Here is a 26,422-nt window from a genome sequence, read left to right as displayed (position 1 = left end):
AAGATGTCAAGCCGGCTTGAAGAATATCTGGAGGCCCCAAACATTGTAATTCTTCCTGCCAAAATTCAGTCACACAATAAAACTGTCCTTGCCAAAGGAAGCTGAGTGGACCATATCTGTTCTTTGTGCTCTGCAACACCAGGACCAACACCAACAAGTATAAAGGTGCGCTCAAAGAGATGTGAGTGCTTGTTAAACATGGGAGTGCTAGTCACCCTACAGATATTAGTCAGAGATAGATACAAAAATGTGACGCGCAGCCAACACACCTGTGCTGGCAAAAGCCCCATCTATTCACATCCCTTGCTGAGATCAGTGTGAGGCAGCAATAAAACCATGCCCTTGGCAGGGCAAAGGGTGCACAGGAGTGCCTTGTCAGCACAGCATACCAGTGAGCACATACTGCCCAAAGTCCCATGAGTCCGGGGGCCTGGGACCTGTGTGGGCAATGTGCTCTGTGCCTCTCTCAGTCCAGGGAAAAGCACAGTCAATTCAAACAAAGGCCAGCTCCTGGAAGGGCAAATTATTACCTCCTCCTGGGCAGGACTTCACAGAGAATTTGGCTATACCACCTTCTCAAGAAGCCCTTCAAAGGGCTAAATCTTGCCCTTCCCTGGTAATTCAATGCAGGAACAATGATTTGCTCCATGAATTTGGAGGCAATGTGAGCCATGCCTGGCTCTGAAGCAGCACATGAACATGACAGTCAGGTCAGCACATCCCAGAGCTGCTGTCCCTTCACCCCTGCCACCACCTCTAATCACATCACATTCTCTGCAGGAACTGTAGTCCTCAATGATGTCCTCTAACCCTGAAGATTAACAAAACATTACTAGGACTCAGGATCCTCAGTTCACTTTTGCTTTTAAATCTTCACAGCACAGAAGAATGTGATACCTAATAACCAGACCAGAGAGACTAAAATGTTGCCTGCCTGACTCCTGCTCTTATCGCTCTTTCCTGTCTGTACCTACAGTCACATAGTTTCTCTTTTTTACCCCTATTACATCCTTTCTCCATGTGATTTTTGCCTTCCCTGTGCACTTAAAGTGAGTTCAGAAATCAAGGAAATGTTTTCCAAATTCCCAGCAAGAGCATTCTGCGTTTTGAGCAGGAAGCACCAGGAACCTCACCTGGCTGCATGAGGATGCTCAATGTAGCAAACATTGCATAAGGCTCAGATCAATCTATTTGCCTCTGCCATAGAGACTGAAGGTTTCAGGTTTAAAACAGGTGAATGTTTCAGGCCAAAAAGTGAATGAGCTGAGACTACTAGAAAATTCTTCCAAGCAGCTGTATCCATTACAGAAGTGTTAAAGAAATTTGAGAAATAAAATGTCATGTTTCTTTTTACTGTTAAGAACTGTTCTTTAGCAAACCTTAAGAGGAGTGAATCCTCCTGAAATTACAGTAAGAACCAGACTCTCGGATATAGTCCACCTTCATAAAGTCTTACAAACCTCAGGTATCAGACTTCAATCTTCTTTGATTCTTGAGAAGTTCAAGACCCCTAGGTATGACCTTTTTAACTCTTCTATAGCAATAAATCTGTAGTAATACAGCAGAATATACAGCAATAAAAAATAACCATGAAGAGTGTATAAATAGTGACTTGTGTCTGTGATAGAAGAAATTGCTAGCAGAGTGCAGGATGGGGAGCTGGCAGGCTGCACAGCAGACTCACCTGTCTGAGGTCGTACACAGTTAAGCCAACAGAAATGATTGACAGAATTATGATGGCCACTGAATACTCAATGTAGCCTTGGCTCAGCCACAGCGTGAGAGTGAAGGCTTGGAACACGTAGAAGGGGTTTAAAATCTGCAAATGCAAACGTAAAGCACGTCAGGGGATGGACATAACACACGTCAGGAGAGATCGAGTGTGGGAAGAGGTGAGAACATTTCATACAGAGTCCAGAAGTCTTAAACATCTATTTAAAGGGCTGTTTTGCTATCCCAAGGCAGCATTCTTTCATGGCTGTTTTAGAGTGTTAATTTCCTCCAGCTCTGAATTTACCAGCTTACATGTAGTTCGTGGTGTTTGTAATCAAAAGCTGTTGCTAACCAGTTACTATGCAGCAGCAACTATGCCGGCAACTTAAAGTCAGACTTAAGGGACTTTAAGTTGATTGGTTTCCCACTAGGGAAAACTAGCATCTAACAAAGGTGACCTTAACATTTGTGATTCTAAGTAATTGCTACACAGAAGACACTACCCCTATGTGGGAAAAAAAAAAAGATGAACTGAATTACCATCAAAGTCTTTAATACTTTGTGATTTAAGAAAGTCACTGTGAATATGATGTTTATTTGGAAAAAGAAAAATGGTAAAGAACTAATGGTCTGCGGGGCCATCAGTAATCTGTCTCAGAGTACAGCTAAAAATGAAGGCTTGATTTCCTCGTACTTCCGTACTTGCAGCTACTTCACATTGTGTCAGCCTTACAATACCAGTCATCACTCACTTTAATGTGTTATCATAAAACAGGCCACAAGCCCCACTGAAGTCTGAGAATATAATTTTGGTTATTGTGGTATCTAACTAACAACAAAAGAATTAGATGCAGTTTTTCAGAGATTTGCCCACCTCTTGGCTTGTCTGAAGGAGCGACAGACTTTTCTGTAGAACTGATATAACTAAAATAGCCACTGCAAGAGCTTTCTGCATAAAGATTGAAACTGAAATGAATTATTCATCTGACAAATTCGGTCCCTCAATGAAAATTTAATACTTTCTTCAACATTCACTAGGACAAAGAGACAGACATTAAATCAGGGTGCCAGCCTTTGGACACTGAAGCTGTATCTGGACTGAAATAGCGCAAGCTTATGAGGACCAGTCTGCCTCCAGGCACCACCATTAATATTTCAAACATGAAGCTTCAGCCTTGGATGGAAGTGCAAAGTTCAAATTAAATAAACTTTTTAGAGTGCTACACTGGAATTCTCTTCAAAACCATCCCCAGGGGGCACTGAAAGCTTGGTAGCATCAAATCCAACCAATTTCAGGAGCCCTGGAGCTTTTCATATATTTTGTAGGGTTTCAAACAAAGTTTGAAAGTTCAGACACATGCTAGCTTGAGTCCCAGCATTCATAGCTTTTTTCCATTTTAAAGACATTCATGTAGCATCCATAACCCACTAAAGTGAACACAGGTGACACAACAGTATCCTGTATGCAAAGCCTCTGCTTACAGGTCAGCAAAACTATATGTCCAGCATTTCTATACGGAAACTCAGCAAGTAGCCATCCATACATGTCTCTCCTCTTATCCACAAGATGTGTTTGTTTTGTCCTCTGCAGGAAGAACAGCCTTGCAAGTGTGTCTTATTTATGCAGGAAAAAAAATTGTCCTGTGTCTACGTCATAGGAGAAAAGGAAGCTACTGGGTGAACAAGGTAATCATAAAATAGAAATTTTGCAAATGTATTCCTCCATCCTAAAACACACTAAAGGCCACAAGCAAGCTATTGCAGTGCTTTGTACTGCCTCTGGACTGCTAAAACAAGGATCTTAAAGAGGAACAAGAATGCCTTAGTTGTACTAATAAAATCTTCACTGCAGATCATTATCAAGAACCTACATGAAAGGGCAGAGTTACTGATGTGGCTATGGTCAGTCCTTGCAGTTGCAGAAAGCACAAGTGCTCCAGGTACATGCCACTGCTCAGTCATGAGGCAAGATGTCCCAGCTCATGGGAGATGCTTGGTTGGGAATAAGGGCCTACAGCAGAGGAGGAGGACATCTGTCCCCACACTACCACTTCCAAGAAAGGATAGAGTCCTCATAAGAGAAACGTTTAGCTGTTACAAATATGCAGCAGCAAGCATCCTCTTAGCTTGATATTCTTCCCTGTAACCTTCTGCCAGGAATGTGTGCTAATAGCCATAAAGGAGGTTCGCCAACATTCCTCCATGGCTAATGCCTACGAAGCATCAATTACCCCATCCCAGTGTGCTCGGGTACAGAACACTTCAAACCTGTTCCACCAGGTGCTAGTCTGACTTACTGACCTCTTTAAAAAGTAACTTCCAGATAGGACGAATTTCAACTTCGATGGCATTAGGTCCACACACCAGTTGCCTGTAGGAAGGTAAAGAAGTGTTCCCCATATTATAGCTTAGTCAAGTAAGACTTCATGCGGAAAACCGTGCGCCCAAATAACATTAACACTTATCTAAAAACATAAGTCCTGGAGGCACCATATGGCCAAGCAGGACAAATAAACCTGTCAGAAAGCTATAGTATCCAAGAGGACTTTACACAGAGGGAGAATTGTACTGTTTCCATGATGGAAACATAGTCAGTTTGCTGCTAAACACTGTGATGAGCTTTCCAGAGGGCTTTTAAGGAGAAAATGGCAAAAGCAGCCAGTCACAACTTGCTGCACCCTGAACCCCAGGTGGAACCAGTGGCGTTTTCCCCAGACTTAGCCTGGCATCACTGAGAAGATAATCAGCTCAATAGAGTGTAAGGGATAATGATTTTGCACCTTTCTGAATGTCACCGATGAAGTTTGCACTGCCTTACTATTGAGATGAGCAGAAAGAAGCTTACATGAATTTGAAAGGAAGAATTAATAGGTCACACTGTCACAGTTAGCTCATACATCTACTCATATGTAGACCCTACCTGATCTTCTGTTCTTCCCTTGTGAGGCCAGCTCCAAAATTGTGATGTATGCTGTGACATGTGTTGCTGTCTTCTAATGATCTAGGACAACACGAGAAAGTTCAGACAAGGGAGTCCCCTACCACAAAAGGTTTTGTAACAGGCTGTTGACACTCACCCAACTTTCTTGAATTCCTTTACAGAAAAGTCCCAAATATAACGGATTTTCTGCACCTGGATACATCTCATCTGCAAGACCAAATAGCAAAAACGCTTTTTGCGATTCAAGGGAAAACCATCTCACTGTTGCAGAAATGCTTCCCCATGTTTTAGGAGAAAACTTGAGCTTCTGTAAACAGGATCTGCAGGAAGATGCTGACAGAGCACCCTTGGGAGCCTGCAGGTGCTTTGACAGCTATTTTCACCCACCTCCTCCTTGCCATCTTTCTTCTCCAATTTATAGATTCCTTACCTTTAACTGTGGCTTCATTACAGCTCTGTTTATGACAGAGTCTTTATCAGCTACAAGAGGACCATCTGAATTACTACCAACAGGTAGTGCCAATGTGGACAAATCAATCCAGGTCACCTTCTTCCGAGTGTATCTCTGAAACTCATCCTAGAGAAATAGATCACAGTTCAGCAACGACCCCAAAATATTGTCTGTGATAACGTTTTCTGACTCTGAGAAGAATGTGTGAGATTTCCAGAGAACTACAGTGCTGTAGCATCATTGCTATCATAGCAAATCTAAGTCCATCGTAACAGGGGTGTTGGTATCAGTGGTTTAGTACCAATTAGTAAAGCACTTCGAAGTCAGTCTCACAGTCATCTCCATTTGCTTTTGTTCATGCTGCAGAGCAATTTCAGAGGAAACTAAACCAGATCTTGCTTCAATAGCTACTGGATGGATATTCAGTCTGTGGGATCACACTAGAGCTAGTTGGAAGTAAAAGCTTTCTGAAATACTTCTGGTGTGAACATTGAGTGCTCAGCACCAGCTACTTTGCTCTGCAAAGCTCCTATAATGCTGTGTTACTTATTATACATCCATAGCCAAGAGCAACTTAGCTTTACTGCTATACATGCATTTGTCAGACTGAATTGTCCTTTAATCAGTTTAGTCTAATGTAACTAGTTACAATGAGCAATAGATTACTCATTTAGTGGTTTGCATGCATTTATTTTAGGAATATCATAGTAGTGTTGAGCATTAAGTGTCTTAAGCATTTGCTCTGCTAAAATTGGGTTGGGTTTTCATTCACAGTCATGCAGTCTTAGAACGTAACTAATGCCTGAAACCTAGCTAAAACCCATCTCCTCAGCATTCTTCAGTAACTTTAAAGATGAAACGCTACTACCAGCCACAACTTCTGAAGATGATCCCTCCACTGAAGCCAGTTGGCTGGTGCACCCCACACACATAAAGGAAGGGGAGAGGCAGAGCTGTTTTATGGCACATGTCATTGGCAGAGGGCAGCTGCTGGAGCCTGTGAGTGGGCAGCAGCAATGCCTGAAGTCTGCTTGGTGCCCAGCCTTCAGGCAGAATAGCTGCGCTCTTGTTCGTGTAAATATGGTCTTTTGCACAGTGTTTCAAACTCTGCAAATAGAAATGGTTGGTACTCTGAAGCTTGCCTCATCCGTGCTACTCCACTTCCAAATGTGGCAAGTGTGTTATTAACCTGCTACATCAGACAGACAGGCTTTTATCTGTGAAAACAATAGGTTCTGCAAATAACAACAAGCTAGGAGGGTTCACCTACTGTTGTTCTGAGCAGAACAATGTCCGCTTCTTCCAAGCTGCAGGGGATGCAGTTTGCCCACACGTCCCACTCTGGCTTCCAGTAAAAGAGCAGCAGCAGAGCCCCACAGGACAAGACATATCCAGCAATGCACAGGGCCCTCCGCCAGCCTTGGGTTTTGTAGCCAAAAATCTCCTGTACAGCAAAGAGAAAGCATTCTCCGTTAACAAGTTTGACCTTGGCATTTGTTCATCAGGAAGCCCAAGCTTATTGAAAAGAAAGGCTGGTGACTGAAGCCCTCCCTCGTAACGGCTCAAGGTCATTTTTGGAAATGAGAGTTTACTGATTGATATGACATAGTTAAGAAAACAGCAGAGCTGCTGAAAGGAGGATGCTGCTGGGCTGCTGCCAGCAGAGGAGCATTCTCACATCAGCTCTCCCAGGATTAATGAAGAATGAACTCCAGTCTGGATCTTCTGCCATCAAGACTGCAGCTGACCCATCATTGGAACACTTCTCTATCCACAGTGTTAGCACTGAACAGCCTTGCCTGCCACCAAGAAGGATGTCTCCATGTGAACTTAGTGCTAACTGCTGAAAACTACCTTGCAGCAGGGGCACTGAATCTGCCTCAGGGAAAGAAAACTGCCAAGCCCCAAGCAACTCCTCTCGGGTACCAGGTACTGTACCTACTGGTGTGTTATCTTCCACCACGTACACCTTATCTTGAAAACAAATATGGAAGGGCTTTTATTGCTCTGTACACTCTCTTCCTCCAACTTAGTCCCCACATTTTTTATCATCTTCCCTACTTGCCTTTCCATTTTGATAGCCCAGTAGTCATCTGTTCAGTGATTCTCCATTGTCTGCAAAGGAGATTGGCAAGTCCATAACTTCAGGTTTTTTCCCTTGAGAAAAACTTTGGAACTTGTACCCTTTGGTTTGCTTTAAACCTGCCCATGGGGCTAGCAACAACGGTGATGCCTGTAGTGTAACTGGATCCTTCTCTACACACTGAGTGCTTTCCCAGCCCTCACAGCGTCCTGGAGAGCATGATGGGGTGCGATGCTCCATCCATAGCTGGTGGCTCACAGCACCCAGGGATACCAACCCTTTAGACCCATCACCCACATCCAGCCGCGCCACAGCTCTATCAGCAGCAAGACAGCAGCTGTGGTAGGTGCCACCCTGGGCCTGCAGCCCTACGTCTGTCCCGTCCCACTCAGTGGGACAACGGGAGGTTGTTTTGAATTTCTGTGCAGCAACAAGGAGTAACAACAATTACTCAAAGGTTCAGAATTCAAACTAGCTTTACTCAGTAACTGTTTAACATTGACAACAACCGATAATTGTAATGAGAATGACAACCGAATTGACAGTTGCCAAAGGGAACTACAATCCCAACTCTTTTTAAAGCCAAACGCGACCACAACCCTTGGTGAAGGCAAACGTGGCCACGAAGCTCGGCCCTGGTAATAGTTGAGAACGAGAGGAAGGAGGAAAGAGAGAAAGGTAAGAGATGGAGCATAAGACATCACCACCTCGGACCCTGCGTCGGTCAGACGTGGCCGCAGGCAGCCCCTCAACGGGGGCACGTGGTCCCCTCGCCTCACGGCCTTGGTCAAGTCTCTGTCCCGCCCCTTGGAGGCGGATTGACCGGCCACTGCGAGCTTGCGCGCTCCGAGACGGGAATCTTCCAGAAACGAGCGGGGGCTGCCCTGGGCCCCGCGCCCTTCATGCCCAGAACCCTCCAGAACCCTCCAGGGTGGGGGCGGGCGGCACCGGGGCGCGCGCACTGCGGGGAGAGGGTCGGCACCTCGGGGACCGGGACCGGCCTCGCCCGGTGCGCGGGGCAGGGACGGACCCTCGCTGAAGGGGACGCTGGCTCCCGAGGACCCCACCCCACCTCCGCAGGACGGGGGCCCTCGCTCACCTCCCCTGTCGCCTTGTTCAGGCGCAGTGAACGTTTAAGACGTTTCACAATGTCCCTGCGGTTGGATGCCACATCGTCCACCCCCTCAGCAGACACGTGTCTGCCCCTTTCTCCTTCCCCACAGGCACCAAGGCAGGAACCCAGGCAGCCCCTACAATGGGGCTTGCTTTGTGCCACCCATGTTACGGTAGATTGTATAAAAGTTCATTTGGGAAAAGAATTTTGTTTTAAGGCTGAAATGAAACCTAGAAAAAGAGATTAATTTTTTGTGTTGCATCCACTTCTGGGAAAAAAAACATGCAAACAATTGTTTTTCATCAGGTGTCTCCATTCCTGCTGCAGTGATCCCTTTATTTCGCTATACAGGGCACTTCCCAGCCACCTTTCAGCTTTCTTCCCCACTCCAAAAAGCCCAGCTCCAGGCAATGCCTGGGACTTCACCCTCGGGCTGAGGATGAGGGCAAGAGAGCACCCACGCTTAGGAGCAGGCGGAGGAAGCAGCAGCATCGCAGGCGAGCAGCTGCGGTGCTGCCCTGGCCCATCACCCTGGCACCAGCACAGGTGCCGCCAGCCACCCACTGCTCATGGGTGCTGCAGGACCGGCCTGTGCAAGGAGCTGCAGGAACAATCCTGTGCCATCACTGGGGAAAGACACCTAACGCAGACCACAGATAAAAATTACCCACCCACTGGGCAGCAGGTGCATGAGGCATCTGCCCTCAAGGAGGTATCAAGTGACTCTGCAGACATCGGCAGAGGTAGCAAGTAAAGGGAAATGGTCTTGTATGTCTTCTTGTGACTACACTGAAGGGGTTTTTACACAATAGCCTGCCAACTAAGGTACACTGTGTAGTGGGAGAGTGTAACATATCAACATGGCTTATGTAGTTGAGAGGAGAAAATGATGTTTTAAGTTATACAAAAAGAATGAGGAAATCCCACATCTGAAATTATGTTAGAGAAATGCCAGAAGGACAACTGGTGCTTTACAGGATAGAGTTTGCAACAGAGCTCCTTGGAGAGAGCTTGTACAAACAATTGTACTTGTTCAACCTCAAATATAATTTTCAGGTGATTTAAAGGCAGTGGAGTAAGCACCTATTTAGGTTTAAGAGAGCAATTAACTTGATTTATCTAAGCTCTGATCATAATCAGCTAAACTAAGCTGAAATCAATGCGCCTCAACTGAAACAAAAATAATCATGCAGCCCTTATACTAGGTTAGCAAAATCCATTTCAAAACAGCTCTGTAGCTTTTAGATGTGCAACCCTGCTGTATACAAAATATTATTCCTTCAGAGGCCACAAGTTTAAATCAATAACTACGAACGGTGTTTTCAGGGTGGAAGGACAAACCACAGCGCCCACAACTAAGGAAATTCAAGGAGATTTTCATTTGCTTGCCTTTTCATAGCAGGATTTTTATAAATACACTCCAAATGCAGGCCTGGAAAACAAGGAGCCTGTTATGGGGGCAGCTGGAGTGATATGAGGTGTGTGGGACCACAACTCATCCATCACCCCACAAGGGACTGGAGAGGATCAAATCTGCAGCCAAAGGTGGAGGGAAGGCTGGGGAAGAGCTGTGGCATTAGGGCTGGGTGAGAGCTGTGGCGTTAGGGCTGGATGAAAGCTGTGGCGTTAGGGCTGGGTGAGTGCAAGGCTGAGAACATTTGGGGATTTCTAGCACGAGCTGCAGGCAGGCTGTTGCCAGCAACTGGGTCTCTAGTGCACAGCTATATGCTAAGCAAAGCAACGAAGGAACCTGAAAATGCATTAGACATGTTGGAAGACAATCAATAGAAGTACCCTGTGCATTTCTAAAAGGGTTAGTTTAAGTGGAGTGGTGCTGTGAGCTCCTATCATCCCAGTGCTGGGGAGGTGCACCTTCCCAGAGGCTGCAGGACCCCAGCACTGCCAGGTCATGCCAGGTCCTCACCACCGTGCCAGCACAGGGCTAGGCAGGAGCCCAAGTCCCCAGGGCCAGAAAGATGTCCTCGGCTGGTGCAGTAAGTCCCTGTACGGCTGCAACACGTGGCTGATCAACTGGATCGCTCTGCACAGACGAGGTACAAAGGCAGCCTGTGCTAGCGCACAGCCTGTTCTCAGAGAATACACACTGGGCATTCACACAGTACTTAGGAGTAAGCACTGCAGGCCAGAGCCCAGGGAGCCCACATTCACAGTTGATTTACCCCACTGAGCCTGTCTGCAGTAAGAAGAGTTTTCCAAGCAGTGCAGTACCTGGCAGCAGGGCTGCTCCAGCAAACAGGACCACAGGAAGGTGGGTTATGAAATACACCGCTCAGCCTAACGCGGTCAACCTTGCACAAGGCAGGCTGTGTCAGCAGCATCCAGGGCAGAGCTGGGGCACTTCTCTGCCAGCAGGGTTGCAGCCACAGACTGGATGGGGCAAGAGAGGTGTCTCTTGAAAGTGGGTACAGCTCATCTGGGGTGCACAGGCTCCCAGCTGAAAGGCTGCTTGTGGCAACAGCCTCACTCCATCCATCCATCCATCCTGGCCCTCCATCCTCATCAGGGTGTTGGCATCTCCGTTACTTCTTATTGCAAGCAGAGGAAGGCATTGAGTGCCATACCCCACACACCAGCTAGTGACCCCCTGAAGGACACTGTCTGTGGCAATCAGCATGACACAGATGATCCCTAGCTGACTCCTTACCCACCTCCCACAGCAGATTTTTCATTTTGTGCTGGATGCAGGCTGCTGCAGCTGGCATGAGCTCCCTAGTCTAAAACAAGCTTACAAGAGCAGCAGTCAAATCCCAGCAGGAATTTACTGAAGGCAACCAGGGAAGCTGAAGCCCCACCATTATTAGTAGCCCTGCAAGCAATCATACAGAGGTGCAGGTGTGCTCTACAGGGTCCCACCTGTGCATGCCCTGAGCACCTGCATCCCCATGATGGAGGCACTTTCTCAGTCCCCAAGGCTGGGCAAACAGTGACACTAGAGAAGCTGGGAAGCACCTGACAGCAGCCTCTGCTTGTAGAGAACAGAGACTCCTGTCCCGGGGAGGCATGCTGAGCATGCAGCACACATGTATCTAGCAAATACAGGAGTGGCAGGACTATATTTTACACCTCTGCAGAGGCACCTACTTCTGTGTCCACTCTGTGCACTGGAGATACCTGGGTTCCAGTTGTTCCTTGCACAGAAAGCTAGAGGAGACAGTCTTACTCCCACCCTAATAATATAATATTAAAATGTAATAACTCCATGTTAACAGGTAGAGGAAGAGTTTCCAACTCATTGTGTTCGCAAAGCACTCACTTAGTGCAGCCCTTCCAGGTTGCTGCACATAATCAATAATCAATCACAAAGACAGAAAGTAGATTCAATTAACATTAATAAAAAACCCTTGTAAGGACAGAGGAGCTCCATAAAAGCTGCTGTAAAAACTAAGAAACAAGGGATTCCTGCCATGAGAGCTGTGGTAGACTTTGGTCATCTGCCCAGTCTTCCTAGACCGGCTACGCAGCAAAGACCCTTGCATTTCAGGAGAAGTGACTTAATCACTACTTCAGACAATTGTCCAGGATAAAACTAATTTGTAAGCACTTTCCCTATTACTTGCTTTCTGATACAGAATGGCCCAGGGAAAGCGTAAGCATTAGTAGAGATCCTCACAATGAGGGTGGAAAAGGCAATGGAACAGACAGTAGGGAAAGGGACACTGCTGCCTGGCCAGATGACTTCTGGTGGGCAAAGAGGTGTCTTCCATGTATTGTGCCTCTGGACTGAAGTAGTATGTTCCTCACTTACACCTTGCTTTGCAAAAATTAATCTCAAAATCAGCAAGGACTCATCCAGGGTTTTGCCTTCACCAAGGCTGTGTTGAAGAGACAGTGCCCAAACGGGGAGTGAAGGTGAAGAAGCAGCAGAGGCATATCCAAACAGGCACGTGGGAAAAGAGGCACCCAAGGAAACCAAAACCCAGCACAATCCCTCGCCCCTTACCAGCTCATTTTCTTCATCCTTGTTGAGGAGCACACAATGACCCTTCCAAACCTTTTCCTCCATCTGACCACGTTGTTTTCAGTCCTGGATGTCCTTGTCGGTGGGGTCAAGCAATGTTGAACGCAGTTACTGACTTGAGCTCAGGCCAGTATTAAAGTCAGCTCTCACCATGGTCCTGTCTGCTCCCTTTGAAAGTCTCACAGTGCACACGCTTCTTATTAGGCTCCCAGGAGGGGGAGGAAAATCCACCCTTAATTGTAAAGCCCTTAAATTCCTGGCTTACGCAAGATGTGTGTTTCTCTGCCTCCTGGCTTTGCTGTTCTTGCTGGGGTGGGACTGGCTGGAGCAGTTTTGGTGGCCAAGGGAGGGAGGGCACTTGCGATCCTGTGCGAGGGAGGTGGCTCTGCACAGGGCTTAGGGGGAAATCAAGGCACATGGCAAGGAGGGTGGGAGAGTGCCACAGCCTCATGCAGAGCTGACCTCAGAGCAGCCATCCTAGTGCCAGGAACTACCTCCAGCATGTCAGAGAGAAGCACCTCCTCTGGGAAGGTCATAGTGTCCGACCCTGGGCTTGGTTTCAGTGCAGTGGAGGTGCATGCTGGAGCAGTGGTTTTCAGGTGTGGATCCAGTCTGAACTTCCCCACTAGCTCTGGGCATCAACTCAGACACAGGCTTTGGTTCAAATTCTGCCTGAGTTACAAGGAAAGAGCAACGGAGCTGGATGATTCCTTTGGAGAAGCCCAGATGGGGGACACAGGACTCTTGAATACTGTGCAGTGTGATCCCCTATGTGGCAGGAAGAAATGGGGGCTCCCACCAGTCTCCCTGGCAAGGACAGGAGTGGCAGGAAGGCTTGGGAGCCGCACTGCGCATCTTCCAGTGTCTCATGTCCCAGCTCTCAGTGTTGTCAGAGACATTTTTTAGGCATTAACCTGAAATTGCTCTGTCTCCACCCATTCTTCTTGTGTCACAAAGTCTGAAAACAACCATTTATCCAGGCAGGAAAATTGTGCTGCATTGTTTCCTGGAGTAAAGTGCATGTTTGTGTGAATAGAGACAATGGCTCTGAGTTCACTGGGAGCCTTTTTGGCTCAGCCACAATGAAGCAATTCTCTACCACAGATGAGGCCAGGGGATTTAAACTCCATAAAGAAACACAGTCTTTGTGCACAGTGTATTTCCCCAGTGATGGCAAATCAGGAATTCTTCCACAGTCTCCTTTCCCCAGGTGGGAGACAGAAGGATGCCCAAGGACTGCAGTGCTGCCTGTTTGAAGCCATCTCTCAATCTGCAGCTCCATCCTGGAAAGAACTCCATCAACAGAGAGAAACACCTTTCACTAGGCAGACTACTAAGGAAATAAAAGCATTAAACTATGTTTCTTCTGTTTGAAACAGAGCAAGGAGAGGCCAAGCTGCCTGGCCCTAGGATGACCAAAGAACAATTGTCACTTTGCTGCATCCTGAGTTTACCTGGGGCTGGCTCTGCGTAGTCAACCACATCCATCTCTGGCAGGTTGTGCCTGCTGCAGTTGTGTCCATGAAACAGCAAAGGTGGACCAATCCTGAAAAATCAGGGTGGTGGTGGGAAAATACATATTTTTCTTTTTTTTTTTTTTAAGTATTGCCATTTTGAAATGTCTAGAGCCTCAACTGAGTCAGATTTCAGTGTAAGTAGACAGTCCCCTTCATCTCTACTTTTCCTCTGAGGCAACACTGGTAAGTTCATCCACCACGTTCTGCACATCAGCCACTGTCATGCAGCTCCCTGGATCTGATCCACTTGCGGTCATTTCATTCCCTAGTTTTCAGAAGAAATGCTGATTTCTAGGTGTCTGGCACCTGGCCCTTACGCAAAGTCCTGCTGTGTCCTTTGTGGACATTCTTTTGGCAGAAGTCTTGTACACAAAGAGATAAAGTGCAATCCACAGTAAGTAGGTGATCACCTAGTACCAGACAATGCCTCCTGTAACTCTCCAGAGGAAGGAAACTCAAGAGAGGTGTCATTAGCTGGGTGGTGATACTAGTTCTTTCTATTTTGATCATCCAAGGTGAGCTGCATTTTATTTACAGGTCCGTGACCTCCAGTCTCTGGACTGCAGTCTCAGCAGTTCCCCTGCACATGGCAGCAGGCTGCCCACCACTAACACCGCAGATGTGTGGGGCATCCCCAGCCCCAAGCTGCAGAGCCAGCACCTGAAAAGGCAGAAAAGAAGGACTCAGGGAATTGCAGGTTAGTCAACCCAACTTGAACACACAGACAGATGTGAAAGAAAATTCTTAAGCAGTCAGTTTGTAAGTACCTAGAGGATAATAAAATGATAAGGAGCAACTAACACGGATCTGTCAGGAGAAGATCTTATCAAACCAATCTCATTTCCTCCCTGACAGGGCGATGCTCCAGGGAACAAGGGAGAAGCAGCTAATGCGGCACATCTAGGCTTTTGACAGAGCTCCACATGAGATACTAAGATACTGAAAAATAGGATTCTTTCATGATGGGCTGAAGGGTTGAACCCTAAGTAGGTGTCAGTGGTTCGCTGTCCGTCCCAGGGGACCCACAGTATTCATGCTTTTGTTAGCAGCTTGGATAACAGGATGGAGAGGACAACTGAAAGGTGTTCATGACACTGAGCTGATGGAAGTGCCTGCTTTAGAGGAAAGAAACAATGCAGCATGATTTGGGGATGCTGGCCAAATAGTCTGAAATGACCATATGAAATGCGGTAAAATGCTGCACTTAGTATCTGAAGGAAACAAGTACAAAATGGGGATGTAGTGGCCAAGCAGCTGTACGGCAGAGAAGGAGACATAGCTCACTGCAGGTTGAGTTTCCTCTTCCCAAAAATGTGACTGTCATTCTGAGGCACAGTAGCAGTAGGCTGGTGACATCCACAAGATGGAAGGAATTTATCCCACTTGACTTGCTGTTAGCAAGTCCTTGGCTGGAGTTCAGGCTCTAGGAAAGTGTGACCTAAATGGAAAGAGATGAGAAGTTTCGAAAACATGACCCATGAGGAGAAGTTGAATAACTGAGTTTGTTTAAACTAGAAAAGAGAAAGCTGAAGGGAAACATAATAACTCTTATAATACACAAAAGAAAGTCAACTATTTTTTCTCCTATTCTTATTACAGACAAGGAGAAATCAGACTAATTTCTTGTTAGATTAAGCAATTAGATTTTCAGAGTTAGTTTAGATATTCAGGAAGACTTCTTAACTAAAAGGACAGTAAAATACTCAAACAGGCTATCTAGGGCAGGGGGAAATCTTCTACAATAGAAGATTTTAAGGAAAAGCAGGTCATGATTTTCCAAGGATGATTTTAAGGATAGGTAGAAATTGCCTCAGAGCAAGGAGATGGACAAAATAAGGTCAGGTCAGGTCCCCTCCAGCCTCACACTCCTGTGCTTTCTGCAGGAATCCCTGCCCACGCTTAGTAAAGCACAGCCTAAACCTTAATTGCAGCGGGGCAATTGTTCTCTGTGAATTCAGATTCAGGCAACCTTATTTAGCAGGACCATGCCATTTATTCCTGAGACCAACCAGTCTACAATGAGACACACGCACAGCCATGTTCATCAGGACATATATTTGTCCAGTCCTACCTACATTTTTTCTTGAGTATTTTGTGCTGGTTTTGTATTTGTCCTGACGTTCCCATCATTCTGCCCTCCCCTTTCTCCTTCTCTGGGCTCTCATCAGGTTTATTGCCAGCACTGGTGAGTGTCTGATATCAAGTTATTAAAAAAAGGTAGCTGTATTGAACAGCTGAACAAAGCTATTGAAAAACAAAGCCATGCTTGATTTTAAACCCTTTGCCCAAGTGTCCAACTGCTATCAGTTACCACCCGGATCTCTTACACTGAGTGTCCTTGCTTTACCTCTACCTGCTGTGCCCCAGCCATCTCACAGGTTGGGCTATCTGAGTTCATCCTACCAGATGTCTGAGATGACTGACATGTTTAGAGCTTGTAGCCAGACCACAGGCTAACCACCGTATTCTTCACCTCATGTGCAGGCAGCGGAGCCAAGAAGGTAAGTCTACTTAAAAGTGTGGCAGTCAGGTATTTCAGAGAGCAAGAGATGGGCAGTGAGGGTAAGGTGAGAGCCCTAGGGAGCTTGTTCAGAGATCTGCCTTTGCCACCATTTCCCTGAGACACCAGGCAAGGCCCCTGTTTTTGCACAGGAGGCTATGCCAAGAGGCATTTGCAGCCTTCCCAATTGGCAAGTTGAACCAGAAGGACTTGTCTCCAGCTTCGCTGGACTGCTGTGGAGAGGAAAGCCTTCCAGGGGGCAATCCAAACGTCTTCAGTTCAACTCAAGCTTTGAATAGCTGCTGGAGACACATAGCTCCAGTCCCTCTTCAACTGCTTAGTCAGGAATGGGGGATCTAGGAAAATTCTGAGTGGGTCAGATCTGGAAGACAAAGAGCTCTCTGCCCAGAGCCATGGCAGAAGGACACACAGAGGGATAGGAGAGGGAAATGCTGGGGCTGTGTCCTGGTGTTGGCTGGGATAGATTTAAGTTTCTTCCTAGTAGCTGGTACAGTGCTGTGTTTTGGATTCAGTGTGAGAATAATGTTGATAACCCACTGATGTTTTAGCTGTTGCTAAGTAGCACATATTCTACCTCAAGGATCTTTCAGTTTCCCATGCTCTGCCAGCGAGCAGGTGCACAAGAAGCTGAGAGGAAGCATGGCCAGGACGGCTGACCTGAACTAGCCAAAGGGTTGTTCCATACCATAGAACGTCGTGCTTAGCATATACACTGCGGGGAGTTGGCCAGGGCGGGTGGATCACTGCTCGGGCATTGGTCAGCAGGTGGTGAGAAACTGCACTGTGCATCACTTTTCTTTTCTTGGGTTTTATTTCTCTCTCTTTATGTTATATTCCTTTTCATTACTATTATTAGTATTATTATATTTTATTATTATTATTATATTATTGTGAGGTTGCTGGTGGATGAAAAACTGAACATGACCCAGCAGTGTGCACTCGCAGCCCAGAAAGCCAATCGCATCCTGGGCTGCACCAAGAGCAGGGTGGCCAGCAGGTCTAGGGAGGGGATTCTGCCCCTCTACTCTGCCCTGGTGAGACCCCACCTGCAGTACTGCATCCAGCTCTAGGGTCCCCAGCGTAAGACAGACACGGACCTTCCCGAGTGGGGCCAGAGGAGGGTACAAACATGATAACCAGGGGGCTGGAGCACCTCCCCTGTGAGGACAGGCTGAGAGACCTGGGGTCATTTAGCCTGGAGAAGAGAAGGCTCCAGGGAGACCTTGCAGCGGCTTTCCAGTATCTGAAAGGGGCCTACAGGAAAGGTGGGGAGGGACTCTTCATTGGGGAGGGTAGGGATAGGACAAGGTGTAACGGTTTCAAACCAAAAGAGGGAAGATTTAAATTAGATATTAGAAAGAATTTCTTTACTCTGAGAATGATGAGGCACTGGACCAGGTTGCCCAGAGAAGCTGTGGCTTTCCCCTCCCTGGGAGTGTTCAAGGCCAGGTTGGATGGGGCTTTGAGCAACCTGGTCTAGTGGAAGGTGACCCTGCCCATGGCAGGGGGTTGGACTAGATGATCTTTAAGGTCCCTTCCAACCCAAACTGTTCTATGATTCTATATTAAATTTTATTTTAGTTATTAAGCTGTTCTTATCTCAATCCAGAAGTTTTACTTTTTTTTTTTTTTTTCAGTTCTCCTGGCCACCTCACTAGGAGGGAGGAGGAGTGGCTGTATGATGCTTAGTTGCTGGCTGGGGTTAAACCACAATGGTCTGTTTTGACATCCACGTGGGTCACTCAACCGTCCTGGCCATGCTCCCTCCCAGCTTCTCGTATACCTGCTTGCTGGCAAAGCATGGGAAACGGAAAAATTCTTAACCAAAATCCTTAACCAGGTGTCCATTCAGCTGTAAGGAAATGTGAAGCTGTAGCCATGCCAAAAAGTTCTTTTGAAGTACAAAGAAACTAGCAGTTAATCTACAGAGAGCAGTAAAATAGCACCCTCTGTCCCCAAAGAAGCAAAAAGAGATTTATAATTAAACTGGTATTTATTTCAGCAAATAGGTCAGGCTATATTCAGTGTAATGTATACAGTTAATCAGGCAAACATGGTCCATACAAATGAGCAATCTCTTCTCCACAGAAGGCAGCTACAACAAGCATTTACTATCTCTTGTATGTAACAACACAACAGGTTCTCCAGTGTTCACAGCCCACACCACAGACCACATGCCGGTTATCCACCACTTGTTCCAGCTGCCCCCCAGGGCATATGGGTGCATATGTGACATCCCTCATTTGTGTTCTGCTCCTGCAGATGTTGCCCATTTCTCCTGAGGATCCTGTCAGTGTCCAGGGCCCTCTCCACGTGGCACAACTTCCAGGCAGAGGAAGACAATCAGCCCATGCCACATGCTATACCAATACCCACAAATTTCAGAGACAATGCCATGGTACCTTCAGCCCTCCAGAGGCACCCTCTGTCACCAGGATGTGTCCACCAAGCCTTGCATGGGTATTTCCACATGTCCTCATGTTCTTCCCCGAATTGTATGCGTGCCTGACCTCAAAACAACCCAGTCACTGGGGCAGAAAGACTGGTTCAGTTGGTGAATGCCTGTCTTGCTTAGAGCCTTGGACTCTAGCCATAGGCTGGCATGTCCACAGTCCTGCTCTACGGTCTACATCGAAAGGATGGGATGCTCCTGTGCAATTTGTGCTCTAAAAGGCTGTAAAGATTTAACAGGAGCAGTAACAGAGCATCCTGAGAGGCAGCTTGAGTCTCTCCTGTATGTCAGCAGTGAGTGGGCAGTGAGTTCTGTGTGAGGATGATCACAGGCAGGAACAGAGAGGGAGGCTGGAGGTTCCGTGCAAGGAACAGAAAGCAGCCAGCAGTGCCCAGGGGTGCCGTTCCTGTGATCTCTGCAGAGCTCTGCTGCTTTACAGCAACAGGCAGTTCTGCTCAGAGTAGCTGTTCAGACACAGGCTGGCATGTGCGTGGTGATTGTATGCAGTAGTAAAACTTCATTCATTGAAGAATGGCTGAGGCAGCATTGCTGGTTTTCATGGCTTGGAGCTAGTGAATCAAGATTTTCCTGGCCTTGGGTGGGGTGTAAGAGGGGAGTAAGACATAAGTGAAACATGTCTCCTGTTCTCTGAACCGCTTCCCAGGTCCAAAAGCACTTCTTCCAGCACCTCTGTAACGGGTCTGCGTGGCAAGGTTTTGGTAGCAGGGGGGTTACAGGGGTGGCTTCTGTACGAAGTTGCTAGAAGTTTCCCCTATGTCGGATATAGCCAATGCCAGCCGGCTTTAAGATGGACCCGTCGCTGGCCAAGGCCGAGCCAAACAGCGACAGCGTTTTTCGCCTCTGTGGTAACGTATTTAAGAGAGTGAAAAAGTTGTTGCGCGGCAGTAATTGCAGCGAGTGAGAGGAGTGAGAACATGTGAGAGGAACCTCCTGCAGACACCAAGGTCAGAGCAGAAGGAGGGGGAGGAGATGCTCCAGGCGCCAGAGCAGCGATTCCCCTGCGGCCTGTGGTGAAGACCACGGTGAGGCAGGCTGTGCCCCTGCAGCCCATGGGCGGTGGAGCAGATGACTGCCTACACCCCGTGGAGGGCCCCCACGCCGGAGTAGGTGGATACCTGAAGGAAGCTGTGACCCCGTGGGAAGACTGCACTGGAGCAGGCTCCTGGCAGGACCTGTGGCCCGTGGAGAGAGAGAAGCCCACGCTGGAGCAGGTTTGCTGCTAGAGACCCCGTGAGGGGGGCTCACGCTGGAGCAGTCAGTTCCTGAAGGACTGCACACCATGAAGAAGACCCACTCTGGAGCAGTTAATGAAGAACTGAACCCGTGGGAAGACTCACGCTGGAGAAGTCATGGAGGACTTTCTCCCGTGAGGGGGACCCCACATTGGAGCAGGGGAAACGTGTGAGGAATCCTCCCCCTGAGGAGGAAGGAGCGGCAGAAAACAACAGTGTGATGAACTGACCCCAACCCCCATTCCCTGTTTTCCCCCTGTGCAGCTGGTGGGGAGGAGGAAAATTGGGATCAAAGTTATGCCCGGGAAAGGAGGGAGGGGTGGGGGGGAAGGTATTTTAAGATTTGGTTTTGTTTCTCATTACTCCTTTCTGAGTTAATTGGTAATAAATTACATTTCCCTTCAGTTGAGTCTGTTTTGCCCGTGACGGTAAATGCTGAGTGATCTCCCTGTCCTTATCTCAACCCCACAAGCCTGTTGTTATTTTTTTTTTCTCTCCTCTCTCCTGTCCAGTTAAGGAAGGGGAGTGATAGAGTGGCTTTGGTGGGCACCTGGCATTTTGGCCAGGGTCAACTCACCACAACCTCCCAAGTAATGTCCAGGTTCAGTAGAAGGAGCCTGTTATGATCTGCTGATGTCTATTTTCTCTCTCCAGCCTCGCTCTCTTCTTGAGATAGGATGCCTCTTCACCTGGAACGACCTGTCATGTGGCCTAGGAGAAAGGCTGGCACAATTACTCAATAAAGTGGGAGGCTTGTATTCTAACCCTGTCTGCTAATCATCTAGGAAGAATTGAAGAGATTTATTAATTAGATTTAACAAAACATATGGATGAATGTCTCTTGACTCCCTTTTACCTACAGTGACCTAATACTGAGTAACCAAAGCTATGTCAGTGACAAGCACCTCCTGTGGCCACCAACCACAAGGAACTCTGTGAAAATAGGACGCTCCTGAGCAGAGACAAATATGCTTTGTATTTCAGTCACACAGGACATTTGTTTTTAATAATTTTTTAGGAGAAGAATTGTGTCCCCATTGGCAATAGCCAACCAGGAAGCAAATTGCACAGCCTGACTCGGCTGACGGTATGTTCAGGTGTTACCATTCTTTGTATGCATTTAGTGATTAGCCCATGGTGCGTTGAACCATCATGCAGCATGGCATGACCCTCCTAGCTTGGAGGCTGGGTGCCATCTGCCCACAAACTAGACAAAGGCTGTAGAGGGGTTAAGCACTGTCTGGTGGGTGATACTAGTGCAGAATGCTCCAGGACTGTTTTTCCAATATGAAGAATTTAGAAGCCATGAGAGTGAGTAATGAGTCCCCTAAATCCAGTTGTTGGCATCAGACACCTGCAATATATCATAACTGGATTCTCTGTTTTCTTTCCTCGAACCGGGTGTTCTAGGTACCAGCTATTTGTGCTTTCCTTTCCTGGTTGACCCTTGGCAGGTACTTTGTCTCCACAGTCTCCTCAGTAATTTTCCTGAAGAGCTGGTTGTGCATCAAGTTGCTTAGACTTTTGTCTGGTATGTCCTGTAAAAGGTTCTGTCTCGTTAATATTATGTACACCTACAGCTATTATTGGCAAGGGCCTGCATCTTTTAAATGGAGCTTTGTTCCTCCTTTTGTTGTGTGTGCTGCTGAGCAGGCTGAGCTCTAGTGTGCTGATGAGTAGACAAAAACTGTGATGACTGTATCAAGACAAACAAGTCATTAAAAAACAGGAAGGACAAAAATAAAAGTGATATTCTTCTTTCATTAACTAGGACAAGTGTATTTCAAAAGGAAAATCAAATTTTGAAATTAGCTGTTCAGAGTGGTTGCATGGCTCAGCGGATTGGCTGTACTCCAGGGAGTCTGCCCCTTTGATTTAGTCATAGGAAGCTAACCAGGATGGACAGTGTCTGCTGGCAGAGATCACTGGGGGTCTTTCCAACCAGTGTCCAGTGCCAGTCACAAAAGGAGAAAGTGAGCCTGGAGCTTCAGTCCTCTAGGGGATACTTCAGCTGTGTTTGGATAGCTTGGGCTGCAGACAGGGACTGTGGAAGCCACATCCAGGGCTGTCAATCTGTCTCTGCCCTTATGCAGCCTCAGACTTTGCAAAGCATTTTTATAATACTCCTACAAAACAACTCTTTTCATTAAGTGGATTGGTTTTATTTCTGTTTCTCTACTGTTCTGTCAGCGTTCCAACTGGGGGTCCCAAGTAGCAAGTTCAGACACTCAGGCAGAACCGAGTACCTACATTGCACCTGCCTCTCCTGCATGCACACGTGAGGACGGGCAAAAGGAGCACGGCAGGTACCTGGCAGACAGAGTGCAGGTGGGAAGACGCTTGTTACTGTTCACGCCATCCTGTTTTCCAGAAGTGTAAGATCTTTTCAAATTAGGGAGATGCTCAAAATGCAAAACGCAGATGTGAATCCTGAACACACTTGAAGATTTTTGTTTAACTTATTCCTCATCCTGACGCTAAACATTCCCAGTCCAAGTCTGAGGGGACCAGCCTAATACTGGGATGTGGACTGGGACCTCTGATAGCCCACCAAGGGGGAAGGAGTAGAACCCTGGGGCTTTGGTGTGTGCATATGAGCTGGTTTCTGCAGCAAGGATGTGCACAACACATCGCTTGTCTCCTGATGGCCAGAGCCACACTATATAAGCAGTTCAGCGCAGCTGGGACACTCTACTGATTGAACTGTGGCTGATGCCACCAAGGGAAGATGACAAAGTATGCCCCGGTGTGGCTGGAGACACTGGACTGGCACAGGAAGCTGGGACACGAGACTGACACCTGAAAGAGTGGCAGAGGCTAAATGTCACCTAGCATCTGAATTCTGTTCTCTTGCAGGTAGGGCTGTACTCCAGCAGCAGGCAAGCAGGTCTTTATCTTGTCAACCCTGCAAGCACCACAGGCTTGCCATGAGTTGATACTTTTATACTGTCAGTTGTGACATAAACGTAAATTACATGCCTAGTCTGCAACGCTGCTGCAGCTGCCAGTTTGTCTCATGCGGCAACATATTTCTTGTGTGCAGGAGTTCATAAATAGGACAGTAAATTTTGTCTCCAAGGAAAATGTTACTGCATCTCAAACAGAAGATGGCAGGAATATCTCCACTCACCTGCTCTTTGGTGTCTCCTTAAGCTCCAAGGAGCGCGTACAGCATCTAGCCTTCCCTTTCCAATGGATTTTGCTGAAAACTGGGAACTTGTGCTAATTTTGGAGACACTTTTATGAATAAATATGAACCATTTCTGGTTTGTGTCAAGTTGTGTGGCTTTGTGGCAGGTATTTACCGTTAGGTAAACTGCAGTAGGTAGGAAGGTATTTACTCCATTTGCTTATGTCAAACTTGTCTAAAATGGAGAAAAAACTGTTTTGAGTCAAATAAATGTTTTATTCACATTGAAACACTTTTGTTTTAATTTGTTTTTAGAAAAATAGTATTAATTATTTTTTGATTCAAGCTAAATCCTTTTCACACACTGTTCTGGTACAGACATGTTGAGTCAAAACAATCCATAATCTTCTAATTTGCTCTTGGTTTTCCAGAGCTACTTTTTACTTTCAATGACAAAAGGAATCTTTACTGTGACTCCCAACTTGCCTGATTCTCTTGGTCTCTGTGGAAATGCAAGAGTGCTTTAGCATCAAATAATGGGAACATACAGTCTCCAGCACTGAAGTGCTCCCAAAGTGCTCCTCAGCCCAACTCAGAAAAGCATGAGATAGCTCCAGCTGTGAAAAACAAATTGTGCCATCAGTTCAGAGGGGACAACTCCCCAGCACACCTTATCCAAAGAATGAAGTGTTCCACTTGGTCTGAAGCCTCCCTGACTGATATCTCATCGGTTTACCAGCTAGAGACTGAGATTACGAAATACGGTGAGCAGGAAGTCAGCCTAGCATCGAAGGGCTACGAGGACATGTGCTGGTAGGAGCTGCTGGTTTTGAGCAAGTCAAACTTGCAGAAAAGCACAGTGTTGTTGCATTTAGGTACAGCAGAAGCTGCGCAGCAAAGTGAGTAGAAGTCATCATCAAAGGTTAACAGGTGAGGGCTATGAGTTGATGAATGACACATGGTGTGTAGCATGTGCAATTATGGTTGGAAACCAGAGCCAAAACCTCAGACGGTTCAACTTAAGAGCATGCCATGGGACTTAATAATGTTATTCTGAGACCTGGCTGGCTCCTTGTCTTTTAATTCAGGCCTTAGGCCCTTGGGGGTAGTAACCCCTTCAATGTCTGCTTCTTTTGGCACTGGTAAACCAGGAGCTGATGCCAAGTGGCGGCCCAGCTGTGCAGCATCTGCTTCAGCAGAGCAAGCTCACACAAGGGACTGCGTGTCCTTGGAGACCCACAGGATGAGATCATAATTTGCAATTATCTTGTCTTTTGTTCCATTTTTTAAAACGGATATCCTGAACAAATACTTCCCTCAAAAAAGAATTGCTAAACAATTAAATCATCCTACTCTGTAGGTCAATAGATTTTTCACTCAGAAAATGCAAGTACCACATTTTAAACCGACAAGAGGGCAAATAGGTTGCCTGGTAGCAGTGAGCTAGCACTAGAGCTCTGCACTGTTCCCATCATGGGAAGGGCATAATGGTGTTGGGAGTAGATGCTTCTAGAAGGCTTTGGCTATTTGCAGCTCCTTCCAGCTCCAGAAAGCCACATATTGCCAGAAGGGGAAAAAACCCCAACAAACACCAGACACCAGGTAACAGCATCTGTAACCCCAGGAGCTATAGGAACCCCAGGACCTGCCTATGTTCAGCAGCCTCTATCAGGAGTAAGTTCTACTTGTTTTCTTGAAGCAGATCTCCCCAGAGGAGTGCTGGTCTCTGAATTAGCTACTTTTCCTCTGCAGGAGCCCCCACCTTTATGGGCTGCATAACACAGTTCAAGAAAGGGATGCAGCAATGGGGTGTTTCAACCATGAATACCATGCCAGTATTCAGCAAGCTGTTCCGTTGGCAGCCATTCATTCATGGGCAAGGGGACAGGAGAAACACTGTTGTGACTTTATGTTACTGCAGCCAGCTTTTCTGCTTCCAGTTAATTTTAAAATAAGCCAGAGCTGGTTGATCTTAGAAGGGAGAGGCAGTGATGAGTCAGTCCTTCCTCTTTTCTTATGTCTCTGAGATAGTCCTTCTACAGCCAACTGCAACTGTCCTGAACATGTGCCTTCTGCAGTTTCCTTCAGAGTGCATCCTCATTGCTGTCGAACGTTGGATTGCTATGTCCTCCCATACTTCCCTCTACAGATATTGCCACAGAATCTGAGAAGAAGGTTTTATTCAGAGGTGGCCAGGCTGAGTCCTGCTCTAACACTCGCTGCAGCCTCTTGTAATGCCTCTTTGAGTGGTACCGGAAGGTCTTTTTCAGAAGCAGCCATAAGGGTCTGTTCTCGATGATGGCTTCCTGTAAAAGCAAGAGCAAAAGTAAGATTCTGGAGGACCTGGACAGCAGTTTTCCCTTTTCATCCACAGGACACACACAGGACAAGTAGTGGAGACCCAGATTTCCCACCCTGTTCTGCTCATCCACATCCCTTAAATAGTCTTTTACTGGACATTTCTCATACTAGCTCCACCAGAGCTCTCCACCAGAAAACTGCAACCAGATCCTCCAGACATTCTTCAAGATCTGAGTAGAAAACACCAAAGACTGCCCATATTTCTCCAGCCTGGAGCAGGGCCTGATATATCCTACTCACCAGAGGAAAGAAAACATGGTTGGGCCTTGCATTCCCTTATATCTGATCATTCAGATGTGGAGCTTTGAGGAAAGACAGTAAGGGTGAGGTAGCAGCAATGGCTCCTGTTTTACTAGATATTCCCAAGTTGGGCTGAGGAGGAGGGAGAATGAATGAGACCTGACCCTTTCATCTCTACAGTTAGTGCTGACAGGTACATTCGATGAAGCATGCTCACCTCAACAACAAAGGACACAGCAAATGTGACTGCAAGCATTATCACCATGGAGATCCGCCACGTGGTAGGGGTGCAAACGAGCTAGGAAAAAAGCAGGAGAGGCTGTTCAACAACATATGTGCACACTAGACACTGGTGGGAGCTTGTGTCACAGAATCACAGAATCATTTATGTTGGAAGAGACCCCTAAGATCATTAAGTCCAACCGTAAACCTAACACTGCCAACTCCACTACTAAACTGTGTCCCTAAGCACCATGTCTACATGTCTTTTAAATACCTCCAGGGATGGTGACTCCATCTCTTCCCTAGGCAGCCTGTTCCAATGCTTGATAACCTCCTCAGTGAAGAAATTTTTCCTAATGTCCAATCTTAACCTCCCTTGGCACAACTTGAGACCATTTCCTCTTCTCCTACTGCTTGTTACTTGGCAAAAGAGACTGACACCCAC

General features: G+C 46.9%; 2 protein-coding genes across 2 annotated transcripts in view; both read right to left on the bottom strand.

Moving 5' to 3' along the window:
• Positions 1-12,326, bottom strand: part of ATP13A5 (ATPase 13A5) — a 30,254-nt gene extending 17,928 nt beyond the window's left edge. The window contains exons 1-7 of the mRNA XM_086467892.1: positions 12,264-12,326; positions 6,376-6,549; positions 5,085-5,231; positions 4,791-4,861; positions 4,634-4,714; positions 4,015-4,084; positions 1,685-1,819 (exon numbers count right to left, since the gene is read on the bottom strand). Of these exons, the coding sequence (XP_086324018.1) occupies positions 1,685-1,819; positions 4,015-4,084; positions 4,634-4,714; positions 4,791-4,861; positions 5,085-5,231; positions 6,376-6,549; positions 12,264-12,326 (741 nt within the window). The remainder of the gene's footprint in view (positions 1-1,684; positions 1,820-4,014; positions 4,085-4,633; positions 4,715-4,790; positions 4,862-5,084; positions 5,232-6,375; positions 6,550-12,263) is intronic.
• A 12,912-nt stretch (positions 12,327-25,238) lies between these two features.
• Positions 25,239-26,422, bottom strand: part of LOC104345407 (putative cation-transporting ATPase 13A4) — a 41,229-nt gene continuing 40,045 nt past the window's right edge. Inside the window, exons 29-30 of the mRNA XM_086467798.1 lie at positions 25,973-26,053; positions 25,239-25,460 (exon numbers count right to left, since the gene is read on the bottom strand). Of these exons, the coding sequence (XP_086323924.1) occupies positions 25,239-25,460; positions 25,973-26,053 (303 nt within the window). The remainder of the gene's footprint in view (positions 25,461-25,972; positions 26,054-26,422) is intronic.

Source organism: Leptosomus discolor, chromosome 7 (genome assembly GCF_034619465.1).
Source record: "Leptosomus discolor isolate bLepDis1 chromosome 7, bLepDis1.hap2, whole genome shotgun sequence".
Taxonomy (NCBI): Eukaryota; Metazoa; Chordata; class Aves; order Leptosomiformes; family Leptosomidae; genus Leptosomus; species Leptosomus discolor.
The sequence above is the reverse complement of the archived record's forward strand: the minus strand, read 5'-3'. Positions and strand labels throughout refer to the sequence as shown.